Source organism: Merops nubicus, unplaced genomic scaffold (genome assembly GCF_000691845.1).
Source record: "Merops nubicus isolate BGI_N331 unplaced genomic scaffold, ASM69184v1 scaffold1836, whole genome shotgun sequence".
NCBI classification, from domain to species: Eukaryota; Metazoa; Chordata; class Aves; order Coraciiformes; family Meropidae; genus Merops; species Merops nubicus.
The window spans coordinates 28,072-53,859 of NW_008614130.1; the positions used below are offsets into that span (position 1 = coordinate 28,072).

General features: G+C 38.6%; 1 protein-coding gene across 1 annotated transcript in view; it reads left to right on the forward strand.

Annotated features, from left to right (window-relative positions):
- The window catches only part of DROSHA (drosha, ribonuclease type III), a gene marked incomplete at its 5' end in the record, with an annotated part of 52,076 nt that overhangs the window by 25,241 nt on the left and 1,047 nt on the right, over positions 1-25,788 (forward strand). Inside the window, 14 exons of the mRNA XM_008942095.1 lie at positions 117-255; positions 928-988; positions 2,835-2,894; positions 4,830-4,929; positions 7,753-7,855; positions 10,021-10,091; positions 11,070-11,114; positions 14,100-14,257; positions 14,931-15,036; positions 18,702-18,843; positions 19,727-19,809; positions 19,925-20,028; positions 22,460-22,552; positions 23,355-23,401. Of these exons, the coding sequence (XP_008940343.1) occupies positions 117-255; positions 928-988; positions 2,835-2,894; positions 4,830-4,929; positions 7,753-7,855; positions 10,021-10,091; positions 11,070-11,114; positions 14,100-14,257; positions 14,931-15,036; positions 18,702-18,843; positions 19,727-19,809; positions 19,925-20,028; positions 22,460-22,552; positions 23,355-23,401 (1,312 nt within the window). The remainder of the gene's footprint in view (positions 1-116; positions 256-927; positions 989-2,834; positions 2,895-4,829; positions 4,930-7,752; positions 7,856-10,020; positions 10,092-11,069; positions 11,115-14,099; positions 14,258-14,930; positions 15,037-18,701; positions 18,844-19,726; positions 19,810-19,924; positions 20,029-22,459; positions 22,553-23,354; positions 23,402-25,788) is intronic.

The following is a 25,788-nucleotide window of genomic DNA, read 5'->3' on the forward strand; positions in this document are numbered from 1 at the left end:
TCAAACTAAAAATTAGCAATTTTTAGCTACAGGTCTAACAAGTTTTTTTTCTCTTATATGCAAAAATACATCTAAGACTTTTTTTTTTTTTTTTTCCTGTGTGTGCTATATTATAGCTTGCCATGACTCATCCAAGCCATCACTTAAACTTTGGAATGAATCCAGATCATGCCAGAAATTCCTTATCCAACTGTGGGATTCGACAGCCAAAATATGGAGATAGAAAAGTTCACCATATGCACATGAGGAAAAAAGGTATGATGTTAAGGCATTACCATCTTTCTCTCACCTCACAATTATTCTGTAGGAAAACCTTTTGTCCATTATTATTTTGTTGACCATTGCTCTTCTGAGAGATCCCTTCAGTAGAGGATTTTAATGGTTACCCACAGAGACCAGTGAGGTCTTTCGAAAAGAAAGGATTTTGCAAAGTAATCAACAAGTAAAGAGCTGAGAAAAAGCATGAGTAACAAAGGGGAGGATGTACTTTGTTTGATATTTTGGCAAATATTGCTTTTTAACTGGCTACTCAATATGATGAGCAAACAGAAGGTTATTTTGTGAAAAATATCTTATTAATGTGAAAAGATGCGGACTGTCTGCTGCAGAAAATTTCTTACCCCTTAAAAGTATATTCAGCTGTAATTAAGTAAATGGTTTATGTAGTGTTGGGAACATCTTTTTCATGCAAAAGTGGTATTTTTATCTGGCTCTCCCTATGCAAAAATACAATAGTGCTGTAAAGGGGTTGTGCTCAGTTTGGCTGAGCATCTGTTAGGATTATACTTGCTGTAAGTAAGGCCTGTAAATAACAGGATCATCTTGTGTACAGCAATTACGAAGCAACAGTTTGAGTAATTATTTTCTAAGCCTATTCATATTGAATTAATGGTTGCTTATATAATAGTGCATTGTTTATATTTCTAGGGATAAACACTCTGATAAATATTATGTCACGTTTGGGACAGGATGATCCAGCTCCTTCCAGGTAATGAAAGTAATTGTTTGGAAGTAGGGAAGCTGTTGCAGAGGGAGATGTTTAACAACCAACTTAGTGTCAGCAAACAGCTTTGGCAAAAAATTATAAATTTTGCATTGACTTTATATTGGGAAGATGTGTTGAACCTCCATTAGCAGTGACATAATAAACGTTTGGTCATGCCTGCAGAAAACTCCTGAGAAAGGCTTGAACAGATAATTCTGCCATTTTTGTTTCTCACTGAAATGAAGAGGACTAAAAGGCTACTTTTTTGCATTCTGCAGAGTAAAAAATAAATTTGTTGTTATTGTTTTCACTGCTATAAATTTGACTCTCCATCATGTTTCCATGACCTTCCTGTCATGGCACCTCGTTAACATATGAGTGTGATACTGAATGTGGACTTTGCTAATTTACTGATCCAATTTACAGCCATACGCAAAAAACGTTGACGTTGTAATGTAATAATTGCATAAATGACTACTAAAAACTCTGTGCATATAAATAACATTTAAGATGTGGTTTATAGCCACAGGCACCATATTTAGCCAAAGTGAATAAACACAGAGCTCATAGGACTATTGCAAGAAACAGTTGCATGTGAAATCTCCTAAATTCATGAACTAGAGGGCAGAGTGTATTTTAGTGAACTAATGCTGTAACTGGCTCTTTTAAGAGCTGTCATTTTGAAGGAAGCTCAGGAATGGGAGAAGTTGAATTTTGAATAAATTACAGTTGCAGTGTTCCCCAAATGCTGTTTCAGCTAGACCGTATCACACCCTTTTCTCTGAGAGTCAGCCTCAGGCTTATTTCAGCCCTATTAAGATAACGTGAGATAAGGCTAAATTACATTAATTCTCACAAAGTAACATACAGATAGAAAATCCTATTTCTAAGAGCTCTGTGTTTTCCACTTCTACACAGAGAAGTTGTAGTTCTGCTCATGCTTTTTTGTTTTACACAGCAGAAGTTCTTGAATTTTTTTAGTCTATAACAAATGCCAGTGATTTCAGAAATCAGATTAAATAGGCAATCGTTGGAGGAGTGCATATGACAATAAAAGTTATCAATACACTTGAGAAGGATCTTCTAGGTGAAAAAATCCTGTGGCAATGGCCACAGTCAAAAGTGAAAATAGTGCTACTTACGTGCTTTGATGTGCATTGCAGAAATTTGTATATATTTGAAGACAAGCTCACATTCTTTTTAATCAGGTGTGTCCTGTTAGTCTTTTGTTATATAAGCAGGCAGAGAGCTTTGAGGAAATGAAACTTTATGCAAAACAAAGGAACATCAGGAGCAGTGATAGAAGAAAAGGAAAAAAGGAAATAAAAGATTCTGCCATCATAATGGCATCTCCAAATGCATCTTCTTGCATTTTTTCGTTTGAGCTCAAAGGAGGCTACAGAAAATAGAGCATTTAAAGATGCTATGAAAGATGAAAGTTCTTGCTCCTTTGTAGCTCTGCTGTGCTAACAAATCTGTTGCAGAGTCATCACACCCTGCCTGTGTTAATTGCATGCACTTCCCTAGCTGCATGCAGGAGGCTGAGGACAGGCTGTTTTAATCACCTGGTGCCCTGTGCAGGACAAAAACCTGACCTCGGAGCCAATCAATAATCATTTCTCCATTTGTTAAGCTCTGACAGTAGCTCAGAATGGAACATATTAAAATTTCAGAACTGGAGTTGTCACTTGGAGTTTCAAGATTCATGTAGCTGTTGTCCTGTCTTGGAAAGGATTGTAACCCTTAGTTGCTTAGCAATCAATTCTGATTTGCTCTGTTTTAATTGTGTTTGGTAAATAACCAGCATGTGTTACTTAGCTGATAGTAAACCTTAAAATGCCTTTTTCAGGATTAACCACAATGAGCGTTTAGAATTTCTGGGAGATGCTGTGGTGGAGTTCTTGACAAGGTAAATGGAGAATTCTTCATCTGTTCTCACCTTTCTATGTTATTGTCATATGGTTTGGCTTATTTAAGCTTTACAACGTCTGTTTATGGCTGTGCATGTTTGCAGTCCTGCCTGATCTCTAGAACTGCACATCTGCACATGGCTCTCCAAAAAATTCCTTCAGTGCTGATGATAAAATGAGGAAGATTACAAGATGAAAAGCTAGAGTTTCTGTTTTGTGGAGTGGATTTTAAGTTGATTTGGGTTAAAGGTTATTCAGCTAAAGACAGGTTGAACTCAGTACACTTTCTTAGCATGCCATTTTGTTTCCATGGGTTCTTTTTTCTAGTTGTAAGTAAAAAGCATTTATTGGTAATAATGTGTAACAGTTCTTATATTTCCAGTTATTAGGGCTGTAGCTTCCATAATGTCTCTATGTAAATAAAACAGCTGAGCACAAATGTAGTGTAGTTAGAAGTAATAACACAAAAAATATGGTTCATCAAAAGTTGCTCCAGTTCTGGCCTTTTAAGTATTCTGAAATCAGTGCACAGTGGAGGGGTATTATCAGTTACCTCAGATGGCCTCTTACCTGAGTACTAAAAGCAGGCATTTTGAACACAATAACATTTATAATCCCTTTTCAGCTCCTTTGTGCTAGTGTTGATAATAGGAGAGTAGTGTTGTTTACTGTAAAGCTTCTTTTTAAGCAACCTTGTTACATGAATAACAAAACTGCCCTTATGTCCATTCTCTACTAGCCATTAGCTACACAGTATTAAAAGCTATTTGTCTATAAAGGTCTCCACTGCCCTTAAAACCCATGACCTTTTCTCTCATACAACAGTACAGGCTGATAAGATGGAAGACCTGTTGATTAAAATGTCTTGAATTTTTCATTGTCATTGTTCATCAACCATCAGCTGACTTTCTAAGCTAACTTTTGTCTCAATCCAGAAAAAAACGAGCTATCTTTCTGTTCAGTAGAGCATGTAAGCACCTATTTAATTCTGAATTTTTTTCCTAACTCTCTTGACTTCAAGTCTCTGCTTCTGTGAATTTTGTGATGCTTGATTAGATTGCCTCTAAGTTTTATAGCAGTTGTTGTCCTTAAATAATCTTTCATCCATCTGCACTTTTCTCCCTCTATACTGGGCGAATAAAATATTTTAATAATTAGTGCCATCCACTGCCCTGTTTGTGGGATGTTGATACACAAAGTATCAACCTGTATCAGCCCTTTTCTGACATGGGTTAGATAGTCATATATAAAGGTATTCAGGATCATTTATCTGTTACTCAGATCACTGTATTACCTTTTTTGTTTCTGCTCTGTGAATTGTTTTACTTGCCTGCTGACAAATACTGTTAAAGGCAGGTGAAAGCCTGTGATCTTGATACAGGTTTTTTTTCAGTGATATTAATGATTTAACACATTTGATAAATACAGGATGTTGTGTTCTGTTCTTTGGCTACATTAACATCTGTTAAAGTTCTGTCAGAAACTTGTAAAACAACTAACCTGAGCGGGGGTCCAGCCTGAATCAGGGGCGTCCCCTGAAGGCAGGGGGTGCCTGCGGCCATCTCTCAAGGTTGAGGGTTCCCTTGTGCTTTATTCCTCAGCATCCCTGAGGTGTCCACCTTGCTGAGCCCACTGCTGCTGAGAGAGGGAAACCTTCAGGTGAGGGAACTGCAGGCTGTTGCAACAGTTTAGAGATTATTTGCTGCCCAGCAGAGAAGATGCATTCTTCCTCCCTGCTGCCAGTGCTATCCAGTCAGGTGTTACTGAGCGTTGTGTGAATGTTCCTTTCTTTACCTCACTTCAAGCCGAGCTGCCACTTTGGGAAGGGACCCTGTGCTACCAGCTAGGATCTGAGGGAAAGGCATAGCTCCCTAGAGGCACTTCTGGTTCATCTGTACCCAAATGGTGACTGCATCTGATTTTTGTTTTGCCAGTGTCCACTTGTACTACCTGTTTCCCACTCTGGAGGAAGGAGGACTAGCTACCTACCGCACTGCCATCGTCCAGAACCAACACCTGGCCATGCTGGCCAAGGTACGCCTCCCTAGGTCTCTGCATTTCACACCCATAGGCAGGGTACTCCTGGCCCATGGCTTCCTTCCTGAGGGATCTGCTTGCTTTGAACATCAGTGTCTTTACTGTGCTTTGTGTACAAGATTTGGGATACAGGAACTTTTGAAAGTAGATTTTGGAGACGAAGCAGGACTTAGTGTTTTCTCCAAAGCGTATTTCTAAGAGGAGTAATTTTTGCAAGCAGAAGGGAAGTTTTTAGGATGCTTATGTTGCAGGTGTGTCTATATTTATCTTTAAATGGCACAGGTAATGAAGCTGATTGTAGAAATTCGGTGAAGGAAAAAGAAACAAACTGGTTGTTTATAAAAGGGCTTCCTCACAGAATGTATAGGGAGAAAATGGCAGCAGATGTTAGAGAAGGGAGAGAAAAAAGTAATTTTGTCCTCTCCCTAACCTGGCATGGTCCTTTTAGAGATTCACTGCAAGCTGCGAAAGAGAGGTATGTTAGAAAAGCTTTTGGTGAAAAGTTGTATTGTCTCATGGGAAAAAATGGGATGCCTCTGAATTTTATTTAATTTAATTCTGTGAATGACACAGCTTTTCTCATTTCTCCATTATAATGGAAGGAGAGAATATGATATAGGAAGTTGATTAAGTCTCTATTTGTATAGATAATTTGACACTATCTTGTTCATACTTGATCTTGTTTGCATGTTTTTTAAAAAAAAAGTCTGTGAGTTACTGGTGTATTAAGCTGTGCACACACATATCCATTGTGTGCTGCTGATAGTTTAAGTGCTCTTTTAATCTTCTGTGTTCATACTCTCACAATCATTTAAACAAGCATATCCAATCCTAAGATTTTGGCAAAAGCTGTATGATGTCTAGTGTGTCATGGACCTGTTGGAGCAGGTCCAGAGGAGGACCACAAAAATTATAAGAGAGCTGGAGCATCTCTCCTCTGAAGACAGGCTGAGAGAGCTGGTGGTGTTTATCCTGGAGAAGAGAAGACTCTAGGGAGACCTTATTGCAGCCTTCCAGTGTCTGAAGGGTGCCCACAAGAAAGCTGGGGAGGCACCTTTTACAAGGGCTTGTTGTGAAAAGATTGGGGGGTAATGGGTTCAAACTGGAAGAGGGTAGATTTAGATTAGAAATTAGGAAGAAGCTCTTCACTGTGAGAATAATGAGACACTGGAACAGGTTTGCCTAGGGAAGTTGTGGCTGCTCCATCACTGGAGATGTTCAACACCAGGTTGGCTGGGCTTTGAGCAGCCTGGTCCGGTGGGAGGTGTCCCTGCCCATGGCAGGGGGGTTGGAACTAGGTGGTCTTTACAGTCCTTTCCAACCCAAACTGTTCTATGACTCTGTCATCTTTTAGCTCAGCTCTCAGGAGAGGGGTAGGGTAGGGAGCAAGCACAATCATTTTCCTTCAGAGTTTCCTTTAATGATTAGGTAAGCATGAATTGATCTGAAATGTTTCAAATCAGCTGTTTGTGCACAAATATGGTATTGAACTCCCTGACATTTGAATTCATGTTACCATTTTAAAACCAGCATTAGGAAAGTTCATACATTCTTAAAGTCTGTTTGCAGCCATTGTACATGGACAATTTTTGAAAATTTTACTGTAACATTTTTTAAACATTTTTTGCTCATTTAATGTTTTTAAACATTTTAAAATATTTATATTGGATAGAACTCTAAATGTTAGATATCTGTACATTCTTGACTTCTCCATATACCCTTTTTTCCTCTCGTGTTATACGATGTTCCTGGTTTCATCCCCTTTAATTCCCCCCTGCAGTGTCATGTTCAAGTCGGTTGATTTACTCAACATAATGCTCAGCTCCTCAACTTCTCTTGTGCGTGTGCAATGCTGTTTTAATTGAAGATCAAGTGATAAATTTCTGTAGCTTCTATGGGACATTGTAGCAGAAATTTTAAAAAATAATCTGAAACATGTTGTAATCAAAAAATGAGAAGCAAAATACAAAATAAGCTGGATGGAAACTCCAAAAATTGAGCCATTGGAGGTGGGGGAGACACACCCAAACAACAGCTAATAAATGACAATCTGTAAGAATTTTAGATCTTATATAAAGCAATTAAAGCTCTACTTCTATGTCAACTGTTAAGGAATGCTCCCCACGCTTTATAAAGTGCGATGGAACATCAGAAGTGGTGATTTTCTGTGTTCTGGAGCAGTGAATAGACTTCCATTCATTGAAAATGGAAGACTCCTTTTTTTCTCAGTGAAATGTTTCTAAACCACACCCCGCAAAGGACTTAGTCTCCACTTTTACCTCTGAAATATACTTCAGCAGGTAAAAGTTGAAAGTTAGTGAGAAATTAGCCAGTAGAAAGTTACACCCAGCTAGGAAGAACCTACTCGCATACAAACACTGCAAGATGCACAAATCTCATCTTCAAAAAATGTCAGTAGTGGTTTTGTGTCACAAAGATTAATATGTAAAGAGAATCTAGTAGCTCTTGCCTGCATTTCTATAGCAGAATTAGCATGTATTAAATAAAATATCTGACTACCTGAGGCTCTGATTGGCAGGCAGAACTATGATTTAGGCAACAGGTGAATGTTAATGATGCACGTTGGAAAGGAGGAAGAAAGGTGGGTGGCACTGCAGGTGACAGTGTCACTCTGCTGCTTGCAGTGCTCAGAGGCTTTTGTTCCTGCCAGCTGTTGACACTCTTAGAGGAAAAAGCCGGATGTTCAATGGTTTATGTCTACCAGAGTTCTGGTTCCTGTGTAATTGAACTTCAGTTACTAGGACTGATACTCTTGTACTTCTAAAGCCATGGTTTTAACTCTTTCCACATATGCTGCAGAAGCTGGAACTGGATCGATTTATGCTTTATGCTCATGGTCCAGACCTTTGCAGGGAATCAGATCTCCGCCATGCCATGGCCAACTGCTTTGAAGCCCTAATAGGTAAAACATATGTATTTGTGTGTGCAGTAATGGTTTAATATGTCTATGTCCCATGTTAACTGTGATGAAGGAGACATACCTCTGTGTTTAGTGGTGTTAGTAACAGTAGTCATAGTAAAAATTCTCAAGTCTTCTTCTGCTGCACTTAATGCCACATGTATAGCATGATGAGTGTGGAGTGTTACAATGAAAATCTCTTATTTCCATACCCTGCCTCCCACGCCCTGAAGGTGCACCCATTTCATACTGCTGTGCTGCAGCACTGGTGTCCATCACCACAGAGCCCCACCTCTCATGCACTCCTGTGCCTTGCCACCTGCAGTCATCTGGGGGGAGAAGTTCAGTCACTGTGGACTGGCAGGAAAAATGCAGGTTCACTGCTTCCCATAGTACTTGCACAGACCTGCAAAATGCAGTGTGGCCCTTTAGTCAGAATTTTAAACTCTGGAGCTTGCTATCTGCATCAGGCACTCCCAACCAAGTCACCAGCCTGTTCCCTCTGTGCCCTGCTAACCTTCTCCTGCAAGTCAAACGTGACATTTGCTAAGTAAATATTTTTTTGGTCTTTTCATTCCCCTTGCAAATAAAAAGCATGGCAATATGTCATGGCTGCTGTAATGAAGCTACCAAAACCCACTACCTGAGGGTGAAGGGGAGTTGTATTAAATTTGCTCTTGATTGCTAAGATGATGATTAGTGACTGGCTGCACCAGTCAATAAATTTATGTTGGAGAAGAAATTGGGACTGCCTGACCACAGTTACCAAGTAAGAAACCAGTAAGGCAGAAATCTGGTCAGTTATATCCATACAAGCTCTATTCTAAAAGTGTATTTTAAATAAAACTTCACTTGTGTGAATACATAAAAGGAAGGGAAATCTCACTGATTTGGCTTCATATTCATCCAAATGTGCTGTCAGTCATGTTATCTATGGGAATGATTTAGCCCAGTCGAGATCTTTACGTACTACACAAGCTCCTAAAGCATTTTTGTCCTGCTTTGAAAAATAGACCATAGTTGGCTTAGATGTCACCTGTTGTGTGCATTCTGCCTTGGGCCAAATTGCATTTCATTTTATCAAGAAATAAATGGTTTCTTTTTAATTCTGTTTTGCTTTCCATGAGTGTTTTGATCTCTAATTTAAAAATAAATTAAAAAAAAAAATCAGAGAAGGAGCACTAGATATGTATCTGTGGCTTTGTTCATGTACCTAAGCTTATCTAGGATGTAATCATAAGAATTGTTTGGCAAGCATTTACATTTTCTAAGAGAGGAGCCTTGCTGTTTAACTTCCAATACAAAGTTGTTCACAAAGTTAATTGAGTAGTAAGATTTTGTCAGGGCCATAGCTAAAATCTGGGAGCTTGTTAAGAGACTGCAAAAGTATATGTGGGGTCTGGAGCCTTCTATTTGAGGACCTTTGTAAAAGTCTGGTGCTCTTCAAAATTTCATGCTCACATAGAATGCCTCTGGTGAGATAGTCTTATAAACCCCAAAACTGTTCTCTGAGGAGTCCAAAGAAAGTAGTTAACTTGGTGAGGAATTAAAATGAAAGAGGCAAGAAAAGACACAGCAAGGCAAACCAAGTTTTCCCTGTGTGTGGGAACATAGACTACATCTCTCTTTGTTCGTCATGTAGCTGTGTATTACCTTTGCTTTTACACAGATGTTCTTATATAAACTAGTTTGAAGTTTTCACAAGCCCGTCTGTAAAAGAATATCAAAGGCCAAAATGTTGATCCTGACTTTATGAAATGCCTCCACAGATACAGAGTGTATATGGTGCACACCAAAAGTAGAATGTGCTAGCAAAATTTTTGCATGGCTTTCACTATACATATATGATACAGTTAGCTGATCACTGGAAACTACTTTAGAAACAGATTACTTCTAGCCTTAGTTGTTTAAACTTTGCTGTTTGGATGTATCATTGTCATTAATTTAACTATTTTAAGTTTTTCTGCACATTTTATAACCATTGATTTATGCTGGTGTTTTAACATGCTTTGAATTTCTCAAAAAATCAAATATTACTACAGAAACATGCTTTTAAAAGATAAATGTTTTGGAGTGGGGAAAGCAGAGGTCTGTGACTTTCCTGTGCTTAATAATTTTCTAAGTACTAATGCACTATGGACCTTTGGCATATTGGTCCCCTCATGCAGGAGCTGTTTATCTAGAAGGGAGCCTAGAAGAAGCAAAACAGTTATTTGGACGTTTACTCTTCAATGACAAGGTACTTATTTATTTATATGATTTGATTTCCAATTCAAGAATAGCTAAAGACTTGATTTCTTCATTATTTTACTTGAGAGTGATGAAGAAGAACACATCTGTTGTACGTTTGTTGGTTGGCTTAGGTAAGGAGGGGCAGGTGCCATGGAAACGTGCAGACTTCCATTCAGAGTGCTGTTCTGCCACCAGAGATGGGTGCTGTGGATCCAGCTGCCGTGCTTTGAGGAAGTGTCGAACATGTAGAATGACTATTCCTGTTTCACTGGTTAAATTGCCCCACCCCTAAAACTTTTGAGCATATCTTTGAAAAAAAATACAGGAGATTTCATTCCCAGTTACATAGTTAAAGTCTGATCCATTCTTGTGTACTGTATCACTGTTAGCTGGAATTTATCCCATATAATGGCTAAGGAAAGTAACTAGTACATACTACTGGGACAAAAGACATGTCAGTGCTGAGGGGATGAATTAAACAGTATTCTCCTTCTTGAATGTCTCTGAGTCCGTAAAATTATAAAACTTGTTAGAAATAAAAGTATTTTGAATCCTATTGTAATTCAGTGTTTATTTGCTGCTCAGTGCCTGTAGTAAGGGAAGCCTATATGGAATAAAACAAGTTGATTTGGTTTTTTTTCATTTTTAGTCCTTGCCTTTGGTGAAGTCAAACTTGCTACTGAGGAATACTTGCAAATAAAGTTGGTCCTGAGGCTTAAACAAATCTTTTCCTTCCCTTAACCACTTTTTATTTGGTTCAAGGATTTTTTCACCTCTTTGACACAAGCTAATTGGGAGAACTACAGGAAGTTTGAACAGCAAATACATGATTTTAAAAATTAGTTTGCCAGTACTATTGAATTTGCAATAAGCAAAGTCAGCATCTGAAATAGTTCAGTATTTCAAGTAATGACATTTTATTTAGTACTGTGGAATTTGTTAAATGACTCCCTTGAGCACTAAAGGCAGCTCTCAATGTTTGCAGGACCTGCGGGATGTATGGCTTAATTATCCACTACACCCACTCCAAGTAAGTGTATCCCTTTCTGTAATAAATTTCATAGTTCTCTTTTATTTTCAAGGATGTTTTTCCACAGGTTTCTATTGTAATGCCATCTCAAAAATTGTGCTAAAAAGCAGACAAAGGAGTGTATATATATTTACTATTGTGTATAATTTTGAGTTTGGGGTTAGTTTTTTTTGTTGTTTGTATATAATGAGTCTCTACCTCTCTGAGGATTAATGACTCACCTTTCCTTGGTTCATGTTTGATATATGAGTCTGCCTATACCATAAATCAAGTGAGAGGTGGCTTGCCACCAAATTCTGGTGGGTTCTTGTTCATCTTCTTGGAGCCTGGGGAAAAAGTGTATGAAACCAATCTGTCTACTTATTTTGTTAACCTGAAATTAAGACTGAAACCTGAATAGTAGGAAGACACAGTAGTTGAATGGAATAAGTGTGATCCTGAATTTTTTTGTGTGTGTGTGTAAAGACATGGTTAAGTCTGTGATCCCAGTAACACCAAGTAAACACTGAAATGATGAAGATGTCTGAAGACTAATTCATTCTCCATGTATTGAAAGGCACAGGTACACAAGTTGTTAGTTTACAAGGATGGAAGTTGGGAGAATGGTCTTCCAGTCCTTGTTCTGTGACTGAATTCTGGGGGAGACCTTGAGCAAGTGACAGAGTCTCTCTGCACTGTAGCTCCTTGTCTTCACAGCAAACATGGTAGCATTTGCCAAGTGTGCAGGGGTGTTGGAAGAACAGCTGTATTCAAATTCTAGTCCAGTCAGTTAGTAAGGTTTACAGGGTCATATGAACGTCTGAGTGGTTTCCTTTGTCCGACCAAATCTCTGAGGTTTCGTGCAGTCACTGTCCAGCAGAAGGTCACTTTGAGGTCTCCACCTGAAGTATCTTGTATGTTTGTATGGATTTTGTGATGAATACATAGACAAAAGATTCAACAACAGAACAATGCACATTAAGTGTTTTTATGACCAACTCTGAGTGTCAATAGAAAAGTCTTAATGGGAAGATAAACTTTTTGATTCAGCACCAGCTACATGGTGGCACAGGCTCCCTAGAAAATTCTTCTTACTTTGGATTTCTTTCTTTCATCTTTATTTTATTTTAACCTTTTTCTCTGCTTTCAAAAAGGAGATGTGGACTCTGCTTAGAGATTGGTGACATTGTATGCAACTTACCATTTCTTGCTACTACTTTAACTTGTGTGATGAAAACTTGTTTTCTTCCATGACCCAGAAGCCATTCTAGCTTTCCACTTGCCAGTAGGGGAAACACAGGCTGCTCAGGCTGACCTGTAGGCATAGCTAGCCTGAAAAATGGCATTTAAAAACTTGATAGAAATCACTGTAACAATATGACAAATAAGATGCCAATTAAAAAGAAAGCTCTGAGTAAGATATACAGAACTGAAGGCCTGTAGTGCTGTTATCTTGTGGTAGTCAAGTCAGTACAAACAGTGATGAAAAAAATAATTAGTGGTCATCTAGATAAACGCAGTCTCTTTAGAAGGAATTAACATGTAAAGGCAAGTTCTGCCTCACAAATGAATAGGAGATTTTAGGGGAGGCAAAAAAGCAAGTTATGATGCAGATGACACTGTCTGCTAAGTTGCCAAAGAGCCTGTTGGAAAGACACTCACAAAAGGCTTTTAAAAATGTGTTTTAGGAAGAAAAAATGAAAGAATAAAAAAAAAAAAAAAAAGCAACTCCAGTGAATAATGTCAGTCCGTACAAGATTTAAAGGAATGGCTGAAACATAAGAAATGGAGAACAGGAGTGAAGTGACAACATCTTACAAGGAATGGAGATCACTGGCATGTTTCCCAAGGGATCTTTGCTGAAGTACAGGCAGTTTGCCTCAACAGCTTAGGGAAGAGGATGAGCGGTGAGGTGGCAGTTCGTTGACAATATCAAATTATTCAAGGTAGCAGGGACAACAGCAAGCTGAAGAATTGCAGTCTGATTGCAAGAATACAGGAGTGGCTAACTATGGAGCAAGTAAAAAAGCAGACGAAATTCCACATAGGTAAATATAAAGTACTGTGCATGAGGAATTAAAAAACAGTCTCAGCTCCACATGCAGCTGAACTCCAAACTGATCATTATCTCCCAAATGTGGGATTTTTGTGTTGGGATGTGTAGTTCACCCAAATGAACTATATATGCCAAAAGCTCAGTGGTGTTTAAGGAAAAAGACACATGGAATGTAATCAATTAACAGAAAAGGGACAGGCAACAAACCAAAGAAGAGTTTAATGTCACTTTAAAAACCTGTGGCTATTCTTAATTTTCCTTTAGGCATCCTCATCTTCCTGCTCTAAGGCATTGCTGTACAAGAGAGATGCCCAGAGTGGCTGGAGGAAATGCTGAAGTCATTTCCCAGCTCCAGAAAGCCATTTAACAATGTCATCACATCCAGGACATCAGACAAGAAACTAATAAGAAAAGATAGTGACACAAAGTGCAAATTTTAATTTTCTTGTGTTATTGTGCCCTTTTGAGTTTCATATACTAAATATTTATTCTTGATTTTTGATACTGAAGGGAAGTGGGAGAAACAGATAAGGGTTTTGTCTCATCTTGACATGCTGTCAGTCTGACAGCTCTATTCCATTTTTTTTTTTGGAATCTGTTGCTCAGTTGCAAACGATGTGATAATATTAGAAAGCTCAGACATGTACAGTTGTGCACGTTTCGTGAAAATAAGTAGCGCATGCTGTCCACATGTAGAGGTAACACCATATAGATAATGTCTTATAAATGCCTCAAATGTTACAAAAGCATACATCAAGGCTCGCATCTTGTTTCAGTAGTAATTATCCATGACAAAAAGCCAGAGGGAACTCAAGTTTTCTCAATTCAGCAGTCCACAGAACAACTTTTTCACTGTATTCTTTGTCCTTGGTTTACAGAACACTTGATTTTTTTCTGAAAAGTTCTGGAAGTGTCAGTTTGTCATTATTTGCACTTCATTTTATTTACAGCTGCAGGAGTCCAATACTGACAGACAACTCATTGAGACCTCGCCAGTTCTTCAGAAGCTTACAGAGTTTGAGGAGGCAATAGGAGTCATTTTTACCCACGTTCGGCTTCTAGCACGTGCATTCACTCTGAGGACAGTAGGCTTTAATCATCTGACCCTGTGAGTACACTGCAAGAGGCCTCAGGTAGCTCTGTTGGTCCTTCTGTTAATATCCTAGACTGCTTTATTTGTAAACGAGCTCTGGATGGTAAATCTGTTCTCCAGAGGAGAACAGAGCAGCTGTGTTCTCAAGCCCCCCTGACTCAGTATCCCATCTCTGACAGCAGTCAGTAGTGGATAGCTGGGGAAGGACTGTAGAAGGTGTTAGAGTCCTCACCTAATCTCACATAAGGTTAAATACTGATCCTTTATTTCTTGTGAATGGACAGACTTTCTTCTCTTGCACTTGTTGCATTCATTAGTTCATCGAATGAACTTATACGTTCATTCTTAGAAGAAGTTGCAGATAGAGACCTTAACCCATTGAAAACTTGATGTCAACTGCTCTTCTCCTTCAGTTGGTCCCAGATCTCTGATCTAATAATTGTGTTTATATGTAGCTACCCTGATTTGCTTTCTCCCTGAAAGCTGGTGTTAGAACAGTAAGAACTGTGTTTTCATCTCACCTGCTTAGGACACATTTTCACACAAGAAGTTGTCTTACCTGTGTTAGGAAATGAGTGAAGCTCACTTTCAGGTCGCTCTTTGTTTTAATTTGTGTGTGCATGCTGGTTTTGTTTTTTTCCTCCCCGAGTGCTTATTGATTTTGCTGCATTGATGTCTCATTTTTCAGAGGCCACAACCAGAGAATGGAATTCCTGGGTGACTCCATAATGCAGTTGGTGGCTACGGAGTATTTATTCATACATTTCCCTGATCATCATGAAGGGCACTTAACGGTGAGACTGCCATCAGTCATGCTGTCTAGAGGAGCAACAGTGAGATGGAGACTGAAGTTATGGGAGCAGCTAGTGAATTATTCTGGATTTGATTAATAAAAGACGCCTCAGCAACCACTGCTCGTAATAAGGCTTTGTTAATTTTACGTCATGAGCACTGCAATTAGGAAATGGGGATTTATGAGCTCAGTGCAATAATTTTTGTGAAATGGATCAATAATTTTGAGGATGTCAGTGAGGAAATTGGGAGATAAGACTAGTTCTTATTTAAAGATGGGTGTCTTTAGTTAAAATTACATAGGCACATCATCTGAATTTTTTTATTCTGTTAATCTTAGTCTGTTGAACCTGCAACCAGGCAGGTTTATGTTTTCTGATAAGAAACTTTTGCAATCTGTTTTTGTCTGCCTTTCCTATTGTGTTCAGTCTGGAGCTCCTGTGGTAGCTTTTGAATTTCATTTTACCGTTGTTATCGTCACCTGTTGTTGACTGCTGTAGCCTTTTAGCCTCTCTTATCTGGGCTCTGAACATCCCAGTTTGGGGATCTTTCAGCAATTTATGGTACTGCAGATGTAAGGGAGCAGTACATGTAGGTTTTTTTCCTCATTGATTCATTCAGTACTGCCACTAGACAGCTGCGGCTTTGTTTGTGAGGAAGACATTTTCTTAGACTTTCTAAACTTTTTCTTAATTTTCAAGTCTTGACTAGAATAAAAAAGTGATATGTGTATCAGGAATATGAGTCAAGCCTTCTAGTTAAAATTGGGAAGTAGCACTGTAGGTTTCTTAGCTACTCTGAGTGGTTTTCTCAGCTCAGTAAAGGGATGGTGATGCTAAGTCTCTAGCAGGCAATGTGTTTTCCGGAATACGCTTTGGTCTTTGGGGCTAAAGTTACTTACAAGAAAAAAAGTACATACTCTGACTTAAAAAAATTTTAATTTTTCTTCACCAGTTTTTAAGTTTCATTTTCTTTTTCTATGGATTCTTCTGCACCATTAAGTAGATAAAACCTGAACTTTTGGGGTAAAAGTTAAAAGGAGGAGAGCCTTTTCATATTAATTCTTCAGAGAAACAAAAACGTAGGGCAGAAATCCAAGACTGGTGGGGTTTTTTTTGCTTTGTAGGTGACTTTTAAGAATGTAGTGTTGTTATAGTAAGATAAATCTTTCAGAAACTATTTGGCTTGAAGGATATGAAGTGTTGATATTACTAGGCGTAAATACTCAGAACAATGATCAGAATGTCTCTGTGTTGCTTAACTTAGTGATTGGTGAGTTGTCAATAGAACAAGTTGCACAGTCCAAGTTTGTAGGGGAAACTACAAAGTTAGAGTGGAATGGATGCTGAAAACACACAAAGATATGGAGAAATAGGCAATGCCTGGAATAAAATTTCAACTCTGGGGATCTGCATGCAGTGAAAAAGAAAATTGTCTTAGAATGTGTCTAAATTTGAGGACAAATGAAATGAGACTTGTGAGAAAGGAGACTGATTATGTGGGATCTGAAGAAAAATGGCAAACACTGAGCTCTTTTTTTTGTCACCTCGGAGCATACATTTAAAGTAATAACAAAACATCAGATGAGTGGTGTCTGTAGTGTTGAGAACAATTTTGGTCAAGGATGGGAAGATTCCACTTGATTGGCAGTGTGGCTTCCCAGCGTGTAGTGATTATGTGTGGAGAGATGTCTGTATATTAACTATATTCAAGAAAAAGAAAGGAGAATGTAGTCTTGTCTACATATTTTGAGATAACCAAGTGATCTTCCAAAAAAGAGGGTGACATTTTGTTGGCTTTTGGAAGGTACAGCTTCTCCAGTACTGGCCTATGCAACAGTCACGGGAGGTGGCATGATGTGTGAAGGTGGAAAAATGAAAAGAAATTGCTTTGTAATTAGAGTTAAGCTCCAGGTGAGCACCCATCACACATTACAGCATCTACAATGATGTAGGCTGTGTGCTGCCAGAGTGGAGACTAGCTGTGAAAAGGTTGCTGGAAAGGCACAGGTACCATGTCTTCCCTGTATCATGAAGGGGAATTCTATTTCTTTCTAGATCACACTTGTAGAGGAGGCAAATTGTCGTATCGAGCAGGCTGATAACCACAGTGCCAGAAGGGTAACTGGAGGGTTTTTCCGTCTCTAACTCACTGTGTGGTGTATACATTACTCTTCGTTTCATGAGACTACTAGTCATGATCATGAGTCCTGTCAAAAAAAAAAATCCTCTGCAACCACAGCAGAAAGAGATCCTTCTTCCCCCATTACAAGAAACAGCTTTTTGTCATGTGATACTGCACTTGAGTCTTGTAGGTTGCTTATCATTCCTAGCCCTTTGGTGGAGAGAGCATGGTTTCTTTGTCCTAAGGGCATAAAAGGAAAAATTTTGGAAAGCAACAAGTAGAAGATGAGTTTAAGCAGATGTTAGGGAAGCAGGTAATAATCCTGTCTGCAGTCTGCCTAGTTTATGAAGATAAAGTTGTGAGTATCTGCTTCATATATCATTGCCAAACAAATTATGAACATACTGTTCTTTATTTATCTGTTGTCAGAGATGAAGTATCAAGTGCAGCAAATAAATCTTGATTTTCATAAGCTCAGTTGACATACTGGAGCAAGGTAGCATATAACTTGGATCTAATAAGCTGAACAAATGTGATATGGAAGACAAAGAGAGAAAAAATGAATATGCAGCTTCTCAACTCTAGATTACATAGAAACAGTGGAAAAGAGAGACATTCTTTCCCTCTCATCCTCACCTCCTATAATATCCGTAACTTCTTAAATTACTGCTGTTTCATTTAAAGTAAAAGCAAACAAGCAGGAAAAAAAGATCACCTTAACAAGGGGTTTAGAAAATTGTATGAAACCCTAAAATTCCAAAATGCATCTTTAACCTGTATGGGGTTGTATCTTTTGCTGAACTCTGTATTTGTTCAAGCAATCTGCCTAGAGCCAGGGTTAAGCTTTTCAGGGAACTCTGCTGGAGAACCAGGAGTCCTGGACATTGTCATACCTTGAAAATATTGGAGTCAAATCTTTGTCAGGGATGCTTTGGCTCAGCTATACTACCATCAGTAAAGCAAACAGTACATAGAGACTGTCCTGGTACACATTTTCTTCCCTGGCCAAATGGATGGAGCAGCTTCCTCATCTGCTTGTTTTAAAACACCACACTGTTTTGCTTTAATGTGCATTAGTTTTAATTACTATTTATTTCTTATTTCGTGGACACTGGGGACTGCTTTATAGACTACAGAACATTGTGTGTTTATACTTTATGTAGAAAAATGAGTTTAACTGTGCATTACTTAAACTAGAAAATTGCAGATTAGCTGAAAAAGTACAGGGCTGATGACAAGATCATACACGGTTGCACTGAAGCTCACAAACAGGCTTTTTAAATGCAAGACTTCACTTAAACTACAGAAGTGATGTGTCCATAGAGTAAATAAAATTTAGTGATAAGAAGTGAAACAGAAGGAGAAATCTGCAGGAGAAAGAATGAGTGTGTTGATGTAAATCATTTGAAGTGTGCTGAAATAAAATGCCATTAAACTGAGAGAAGTGAGAGGCTACAAGAGTTAAAGTAACTCAGCACTCCCTACTTTTCATAGCTTGGTATTGCTAATTTTTACAATTGACTGAAACTTCTTTCTGTTGCAGCTACTGAGAAGTTCTTTGGTGAACAACAGGACACAGGCCAAGGTAGCAGAAGAGCTGGGTATGCAAGAATTTGCCATCACTAATGACAAGACAAAAAGACCTGTAGCTCTTCGAACTAAGACTTTGGCTGATCTCTTGGAATGTGAGTTAATTTGTTTTTAACAACTTAGTACTTATACAACTTATTTTTCCTTGGGGCTTGTTTAAAAAAGCTGTTAGAAATCCCCCAAATCACTATTAAAAATGTATGTTCATGTTTTCAAATTAATTATGCCTGTAGCTTTGGAAGCCAGATTTTTGAATGGTAGCCTACATTTTTGAAATCTGTAGGAAAGCATGAAGGAGGCATCGTTGTAAAGTTGTAGGCTTAGAAATTGAGGGGTCATGATGACCAGGTCCAGAGATAGCAGGTGAATATTTGTGGTTCATTTCATTGCGTTTTAGGACGTCTCAAAATGAGCATTCCACAAGAGGGAAAGATGCATGGAAATTAAAATCTTTTTAGTCCATTTATGGAAGTTTGTGATACCTTCTTGTCAAAGAAGGTAGAAACAGTGATAAATATTCTGCAAAGAAAGTTAATCTGTGTCTTGTATCTTTTGATATATTTGGTGAGCCATTCAGACCCCTTGGCTTTTGTCAAATCCTCTAAGCAAATGGAAATAGCACACAAACAGGAGTGATTTATATCTAAAATGTTTTACGATACTGAGTAGTGATTTATTTGTAAGTATCCATAGTCTGGTTAAAAAGTGAGATTAGGAGTTGAGTGTTGTGTTTAGCTCTTTAAATGACTGAGTGGATATAAAGTGGATATGGGTAAGTCACTTAATCTCTTGGTCAACTTTATTTTTTTCCTTTGTATGCAGGATAGTAATAACCTCGTCAGATCACTGCCGTGAAATATAATTGAATATAGCTTTAGAGTACTCAGAGATACTTGTTTCTAAAAGTGCAAGCCATTAATGTTCTCCTTGGATAAGTGACAGTACTGTCTGGTTGTTTGTTTTTTTTTTTTTTCCCAGCCTTTATTGCTGCCCTGTACATTGATAAAGATTTGGAGTATGTTCACACTTTCATGAACGTATGCTTTTTTCCACGTCTAAAGGTAAGATCAGTCAGGTTCCTACTTTCCTGCCATTATATTTTAATACATTATCACCTTTGAGACTTACTTACCACGATCTCTCAATCATAACAGCATCTTTGTGAACTTCTTGTAGGAGTTTATTTTAAATCAAGATTGGAATGATCCTAAATCTCAGCTTCAACAGTGCTGCTTGACTCTCAGGACAGAAGGAAAAGAGCCAGACATTCCTCTTTACAAGTAAGAACTGACATCTTATAGATACAAGCTGATTATCAACCTTTCTTGTGTATGGAGGAAGATGTGATCAGTCACCCTACTTCCTTCCCATAGTTTGATACTATTGTAGTTATTCAAGCCCTTCAGTCTCTCTTTGCCTGAAGATGGAAAATACTAGACCAATGATTTCCATGCTTTTAGAGGTTTAAGCCATTGCAAGGAAGCATTTTATCTTGTCTTGTACAGATCAAAGGGAAAAGAGAATTTTTATGTTTGTATGGAGTGTTTCACTGGCATCATTTTATATTTGTTCTTATTTAATGTAAGGAATTACAGTATTTTAAATTAAATGAATGGAACAGTGGCTGTTCAGGTATGAAGTTGAGATACCTCCATTCTGTTTTCAGTAAGAGTATGAAATTTCATAGAATCATAGAATCAATATGGTTGCAGAGGGCCTCTAGGATCAGGTATAACCTTACCTCCCAAGCTTTCCCTAACCACTAGACCATAGCCTCAAGTGCTACATCTACTCATTTTTTTAACACCTCCAGGGCTGATGACTCCACCACCTCCTTTAACAGCCTGTTCCAGTGCCTGACCACTCTCTCAGGGAAGAAATTCTTCCTAATATCCAATCAGAACCTCCCCTGGCACAACTTGAGGCCATTTCCTCTCATTCTATCATCAGTAATTTGGGAGAAGAGACCAACACCAGCCTCACTACAACCTCCTCTTAGGTAGTGGTAGAGAGCAATAAGGTCTCCTCTCAGTCTTCTCTTCTCCAGACTAAACAACCCCAGTCCCCTCAACCCAGGCTCCATAAGGCATGTTTTCCAGCCCTCTCACCAGCCTCACTGCCCTTCTCTGGACCCACTCCAGCACCTCCATGTCCTTCTTACCCTGTGGTGCCCAAAACTGGACACAGTGCTCAAGGTGTGGTCTCACCAGTGCTGAGTCCAGTAGCAGGATCACCTCCCTACTCCTGCTGGTCACACTGTTTCTGACACAGGCCAGGATGATACCTGAAGGTGGATGGGATGGATCTCCCTTCTCTCTTTCGTCTGTAAAATAGCATAATAACTGCTTCAAAAAGGCAATAATAAACTTCAGATTGTGTATTTCATCCCTATCCATTCAATTAATATAGGAATGAGTACAATGTTAGTACCCAAATGAAGAGATAAAGGCTATGAAAGTCCAATACTTGTGTTATTAAGATTATTATATCAAAAAGTATGGACAAGGAAAGTCTAAGTGCATTTGTCACATTTCCTGAAGGAAAGTTTTTCCGTGGACTGTAGCAGTTCAGTTACAGTGACAAAGCACACTTCAGAGATCTATCACTTCAGCACTGCTGCTGATGCTCTGCAAACCTTGACTCCTCAGTGTCTCTGGGTGAGGGCGCATGGCTTTGTCTTGAGTGAGGGAGAGCAATACAATAAAAACAATTCCTGATTCTTGTAAAACCCACTGCGTGTCAAGTACCAAATGTTTGAGGACTTTTTTTCTGTGATAAATTGATTTTCTTAATACAGCTTAAACATAGAAATATGCTATTATCTTCCTATTATCTTGCTAAATTCCTTTTCTTGGGGTTATCTGATTCACTGCAGTCAGTACTATTGCCTTTAAATTTGGGGTGGGTTTTATTTACTCTTGTCACAGCACGTAGAGACAGAGAACTATAGTTAGATACCTTAAAAATTGGCGTGAAATTGGTACTCTTTCCAAAAAGAAACAAGGTAGTAGACAGAACTTGAACTGACAGTGGGGAGAGATTCGGGACAGCAGGAAGAAACAGGAAAAGCAGCAAGTCATTACATGTCTAAGGAATTATCTTTTTTCCCCTTTAGATGGTTGTTGATGCATGTCCTAGACTTTAGTTCAAGTGACAAAATCTTTTGTGACAAACTAACTTTTCAAAGCTGATGGAAAATTTCTTTGTACTGTGAAAATTCAGTATGTAGAAAGCATCCCTGTCCAATATAAAGTCCTTTTAGAACCTTGCTAACTGCACAGCTCTCAGGGACTAAAATTTTAGTGCACACAATAATCATCTTGGTGTTATTATTTGCAGTTGCACAGCTATGCACAATTTATATGACTTTATTACAAGTATTTTCACAGTGTTTAAGCACTTTGTGTTATAATTTAGATTTTTCCTCATAGGTTGAAGTTTTAATTTTCATACGGTGCTCCTGAGTGAACCTAGAGTAATAAATATAACCAATATAAACAAGGTGAATTTTATGTAAATTACTCCTTTTCATTGCACACCATACTAGTAATCTCTGGGTTAGTGTGATTTATACGAGCATCTTTCAACACTTGCTCTGTGCTTTGCACTAATTCCTCCATAGTTATTGAAAGCTTGGTGATGTATCTACCACAAATAGATTCTGTTTTTTAATACTTCCTGCTTGAATAAATGGTGTCTTTCTTATTTCAGGACTTTGCAGACAGTGGGACCGTCTCATGCCAGGACATACACGGTAGCTGTTTACTTCAAAGGAGAAAGGATAGGATGTGGGAAAGGCCCAAGGTATAGTGAAAAATGAACCACATGACATTAAAATTTGAGTGTCCAAAATGGCTAGTCATGGAGATAGACAAGTGTGTGCTTGGCCTTAGAAGAGGAAAGCCATAGAGCCTTCTTGAAGCTATTCTGAGTTTCTGCCTCAGGAGTACCTGCAAGGTTCCATGTCTCTATAGTTCTGGGTCATAAGGTTTTTTTGGTCAGCTTGCCTACAAGATGGCTGCAATGCTAACCAATTTGTGGCTCTCAAATTAGAAACTGCAGAACAGCTTCCAGGAAACAGTGACTTTATCTTTGCCTTTGCTACTAGATTACTGTCTGACTTAAGGTGGCAAGTTAAGGGTGCAAAGCTCTCGGGTTTTTTTTTATGATGCTCTTACTTCTAGGCATTTTAGAACAGCTTCTAAAGTTGCAAAGACTTCAGGCATGAACCCCAAAGACCTCATCCTATTTTCTGCGACCAAATCTGGTGGTGGTTATAAAAATATCACTTGTTTTATAGCGTTCACACCTCTGATTTTGTTCCTTTTCTCCTCTCAAGTAAAAGAAGTGCTTCAGTGAAGAATGGACTAAAATATGCTGTTAGTGTTATTGATCTAAGTTTAAAAATATTCTACTGGAGCTGTAGTGCTATTGCTCACACATTTATGAAAAGGCTGATACATCATACACTCTGGGAATTACTAACTGCTGGTTATCCAAAGTGTTTTATTACAAAAGAGTAACTAGTGTTCCACTTTGTCAGAAACTTTAGTTTACTCTGTACAATTTAGATCTCAAATAACATGGTTTTGTTTGACTTTCACAGTATTCAGCAAGCAGAAATGGGAGCTGCAATGGACGCACTTGAAAAATGTAAGATATTTGGCCATCATATAAAATTATTTATAATATAGATCCTTGGTCTTCAGCAATGTGATGTCCAGGCTTTGTGGGGTATAAGATTAGAACAGAATGTGTATACTGAACGCTGTCATCTTCTAAGCAGCAGGTGTGTGTTTTAGTACTTTGAAGAGAATTTTGTAACAGGTGAAGTTGACGTTATCAATAGATATTTTGTCAAGGGAGTGGATCAGCTACAGAGGTGGCAGCTTAGAGGGACCCTCTAAGTAGTGGTGTAGCCTCAAATTTCCTGTGCTTGAATATGCAGTGGGATGAGACTGCTTAGTCTGTATTGGTGTGGGTGTCTCATCCTCTAATTTCAGAGAGGAGGAAAATTAATTTTCAGTTGCCAATTGAGAAAATAAAATTTGATCTCAGATAATACAGTAGACTAGGTCAGATCCCCAACTAATGTAAATCAACATTTAGCTGTTGAGAATGACTTGTATCACCTGAGGATCCAGTATTCCTCTCTCAAAATGATGCACAGGATAGCCAGCGTGGGAGCTGTCATTCGTTGCAGTGGAATCTCAGATATGAAAGGAATGAGTGTTTTCAAACTTTTGCAGAAGAACTTTGTTCAGTTTAACTAGTGCCAGGTGTGAACATACTGTGAGCAAATAGATTACAAGCATTTTGTGTATTCAGAAGAATATGGGGGAGGTATATTTTTGCATTTGATTCAAAGGAGAGGCAGGCAGTTCATCAGATGTCAAAAGTTTTTAGTCAGTTATCTCTGCATCTGGAAATCCCAGGGCTTAAAAATTTCAGAAGACAATGAATCCCTGTAATTCAGAATTTTTTTTTATATCCATCTGCTAGGCATCTACTTCTCACCACCAGTAAATTTGACAAGTAGAAAAATGTAGCTTCCCTTCTCTGCTGAATATCTGCAAAATGTTACTGGAGTTTTCTTTGGGTGTTTTTTCTGGTGACAATATCACCATTCACAGAGCTGTGAGCTTCATCTTTTATCAGTCCAAGGACTTCACAGCTCTGCTGTGACATACATATTTATTAGAATACTGTGGACCTCTACAGGTCTCTGCTCCAGCCACCCCTCAAAATAGAGCAAATTTTCAAGTTAGGTCATATTTGTCAGTGCCTTACCAGTCGAGTTTTGACTGCCTTTAGGGATGGAGGCTTCACAGCCCTTATATATAATAGAACAGGTGCCTGTATGTTTATGGAGTGTAGGGGGTTTTGGGGTTTGGGTTTATTTGTTTTGTTTTTTTTTTTGATAAATAAGTAGCTAACTAGTAGTAAGAGTATTTTTCATATATATGTTTATGTATCTATGTGAGAGCCATGATGAGTTTATTTCATAAATTTATTTCTTGACATTTTAAAGGGTTTATAAGCAAACAGGTTGCTACCAAGCCAAGTTCTTCAGAGTTTTCAGAAGAATCACATTACAGGCACAGTGCTGAAAATCTGATTTTCATTTTATGGTGCACATGAGCAACAAAATATCTCAGAACTCCATTAAACAAAGCACTTACACAGCACAACTTTAGTGCTGTTAAAAACAGCAGCAATTTTAAAACAATTTTCTTTTGTTTAGATTGTTTTCTGTTTTAAACAAACATGCCCTCCTATGCCCGAGTTGTAAATATCTGATGAATAAACTTTCTATTCCTGTAGTATATAACAAAAAGCACAAATTTCACCAGCCAATAAAATGAAACAGGAGAAAGTCATTCTGTAGATTATGTGGCTTCTGCATTGTGTTGTCTAGCTGAATAAGCCTGTGCTGCCTGGGACCCAGAAAGAGAACTTGGTGCCAAAAGGACTCCTCCCTGAGGATCCTCAGCTGTATTCTCTCTTGGTAGCCAGGTAGAGAGAGAGAGAGCAGTCCTTTGCCAAGAGATCTCCCAGATGTGCATGGCTTTAAAGGCCAGTGTAGTAACCTTTTTGCACTCAGCTCAGACACATGCAGGGAGCCTGAGCCCAGAACTCCGTGTGATCCCAGCAGGGTTTGCCACCAGCTGCAGGCTGCCCTATACTCTCCCATTTCTACGTTTGCTGACCAGCTGGAGGGTGCAGATCTCTGCAACACAGAGAGACATAGGAGTGACAGCACCATGGTCATGAGTGAGACATCACATTCTGTCAGCTGTGCAGTGAATTTTGGGACATTCCCCTCAGTTATGTGAGCTGGTTTTGCAGCCTCAGCCCTAGCTAGTGTACATCTGTGCAAGCCAATGGACAGATGTCTGAAAGCAGGAGCAACCGCTCGCCCCGAGCTGTTTCTGCATCACCTCAGCCTTGTCTGGTCTCTCTTAGCCTCTCTCCACTCATCCCTGCTCTTAGACTATTCCAAGGCTGGATTCTGGTCTGTAGCTAAGCATTAGCTTTTT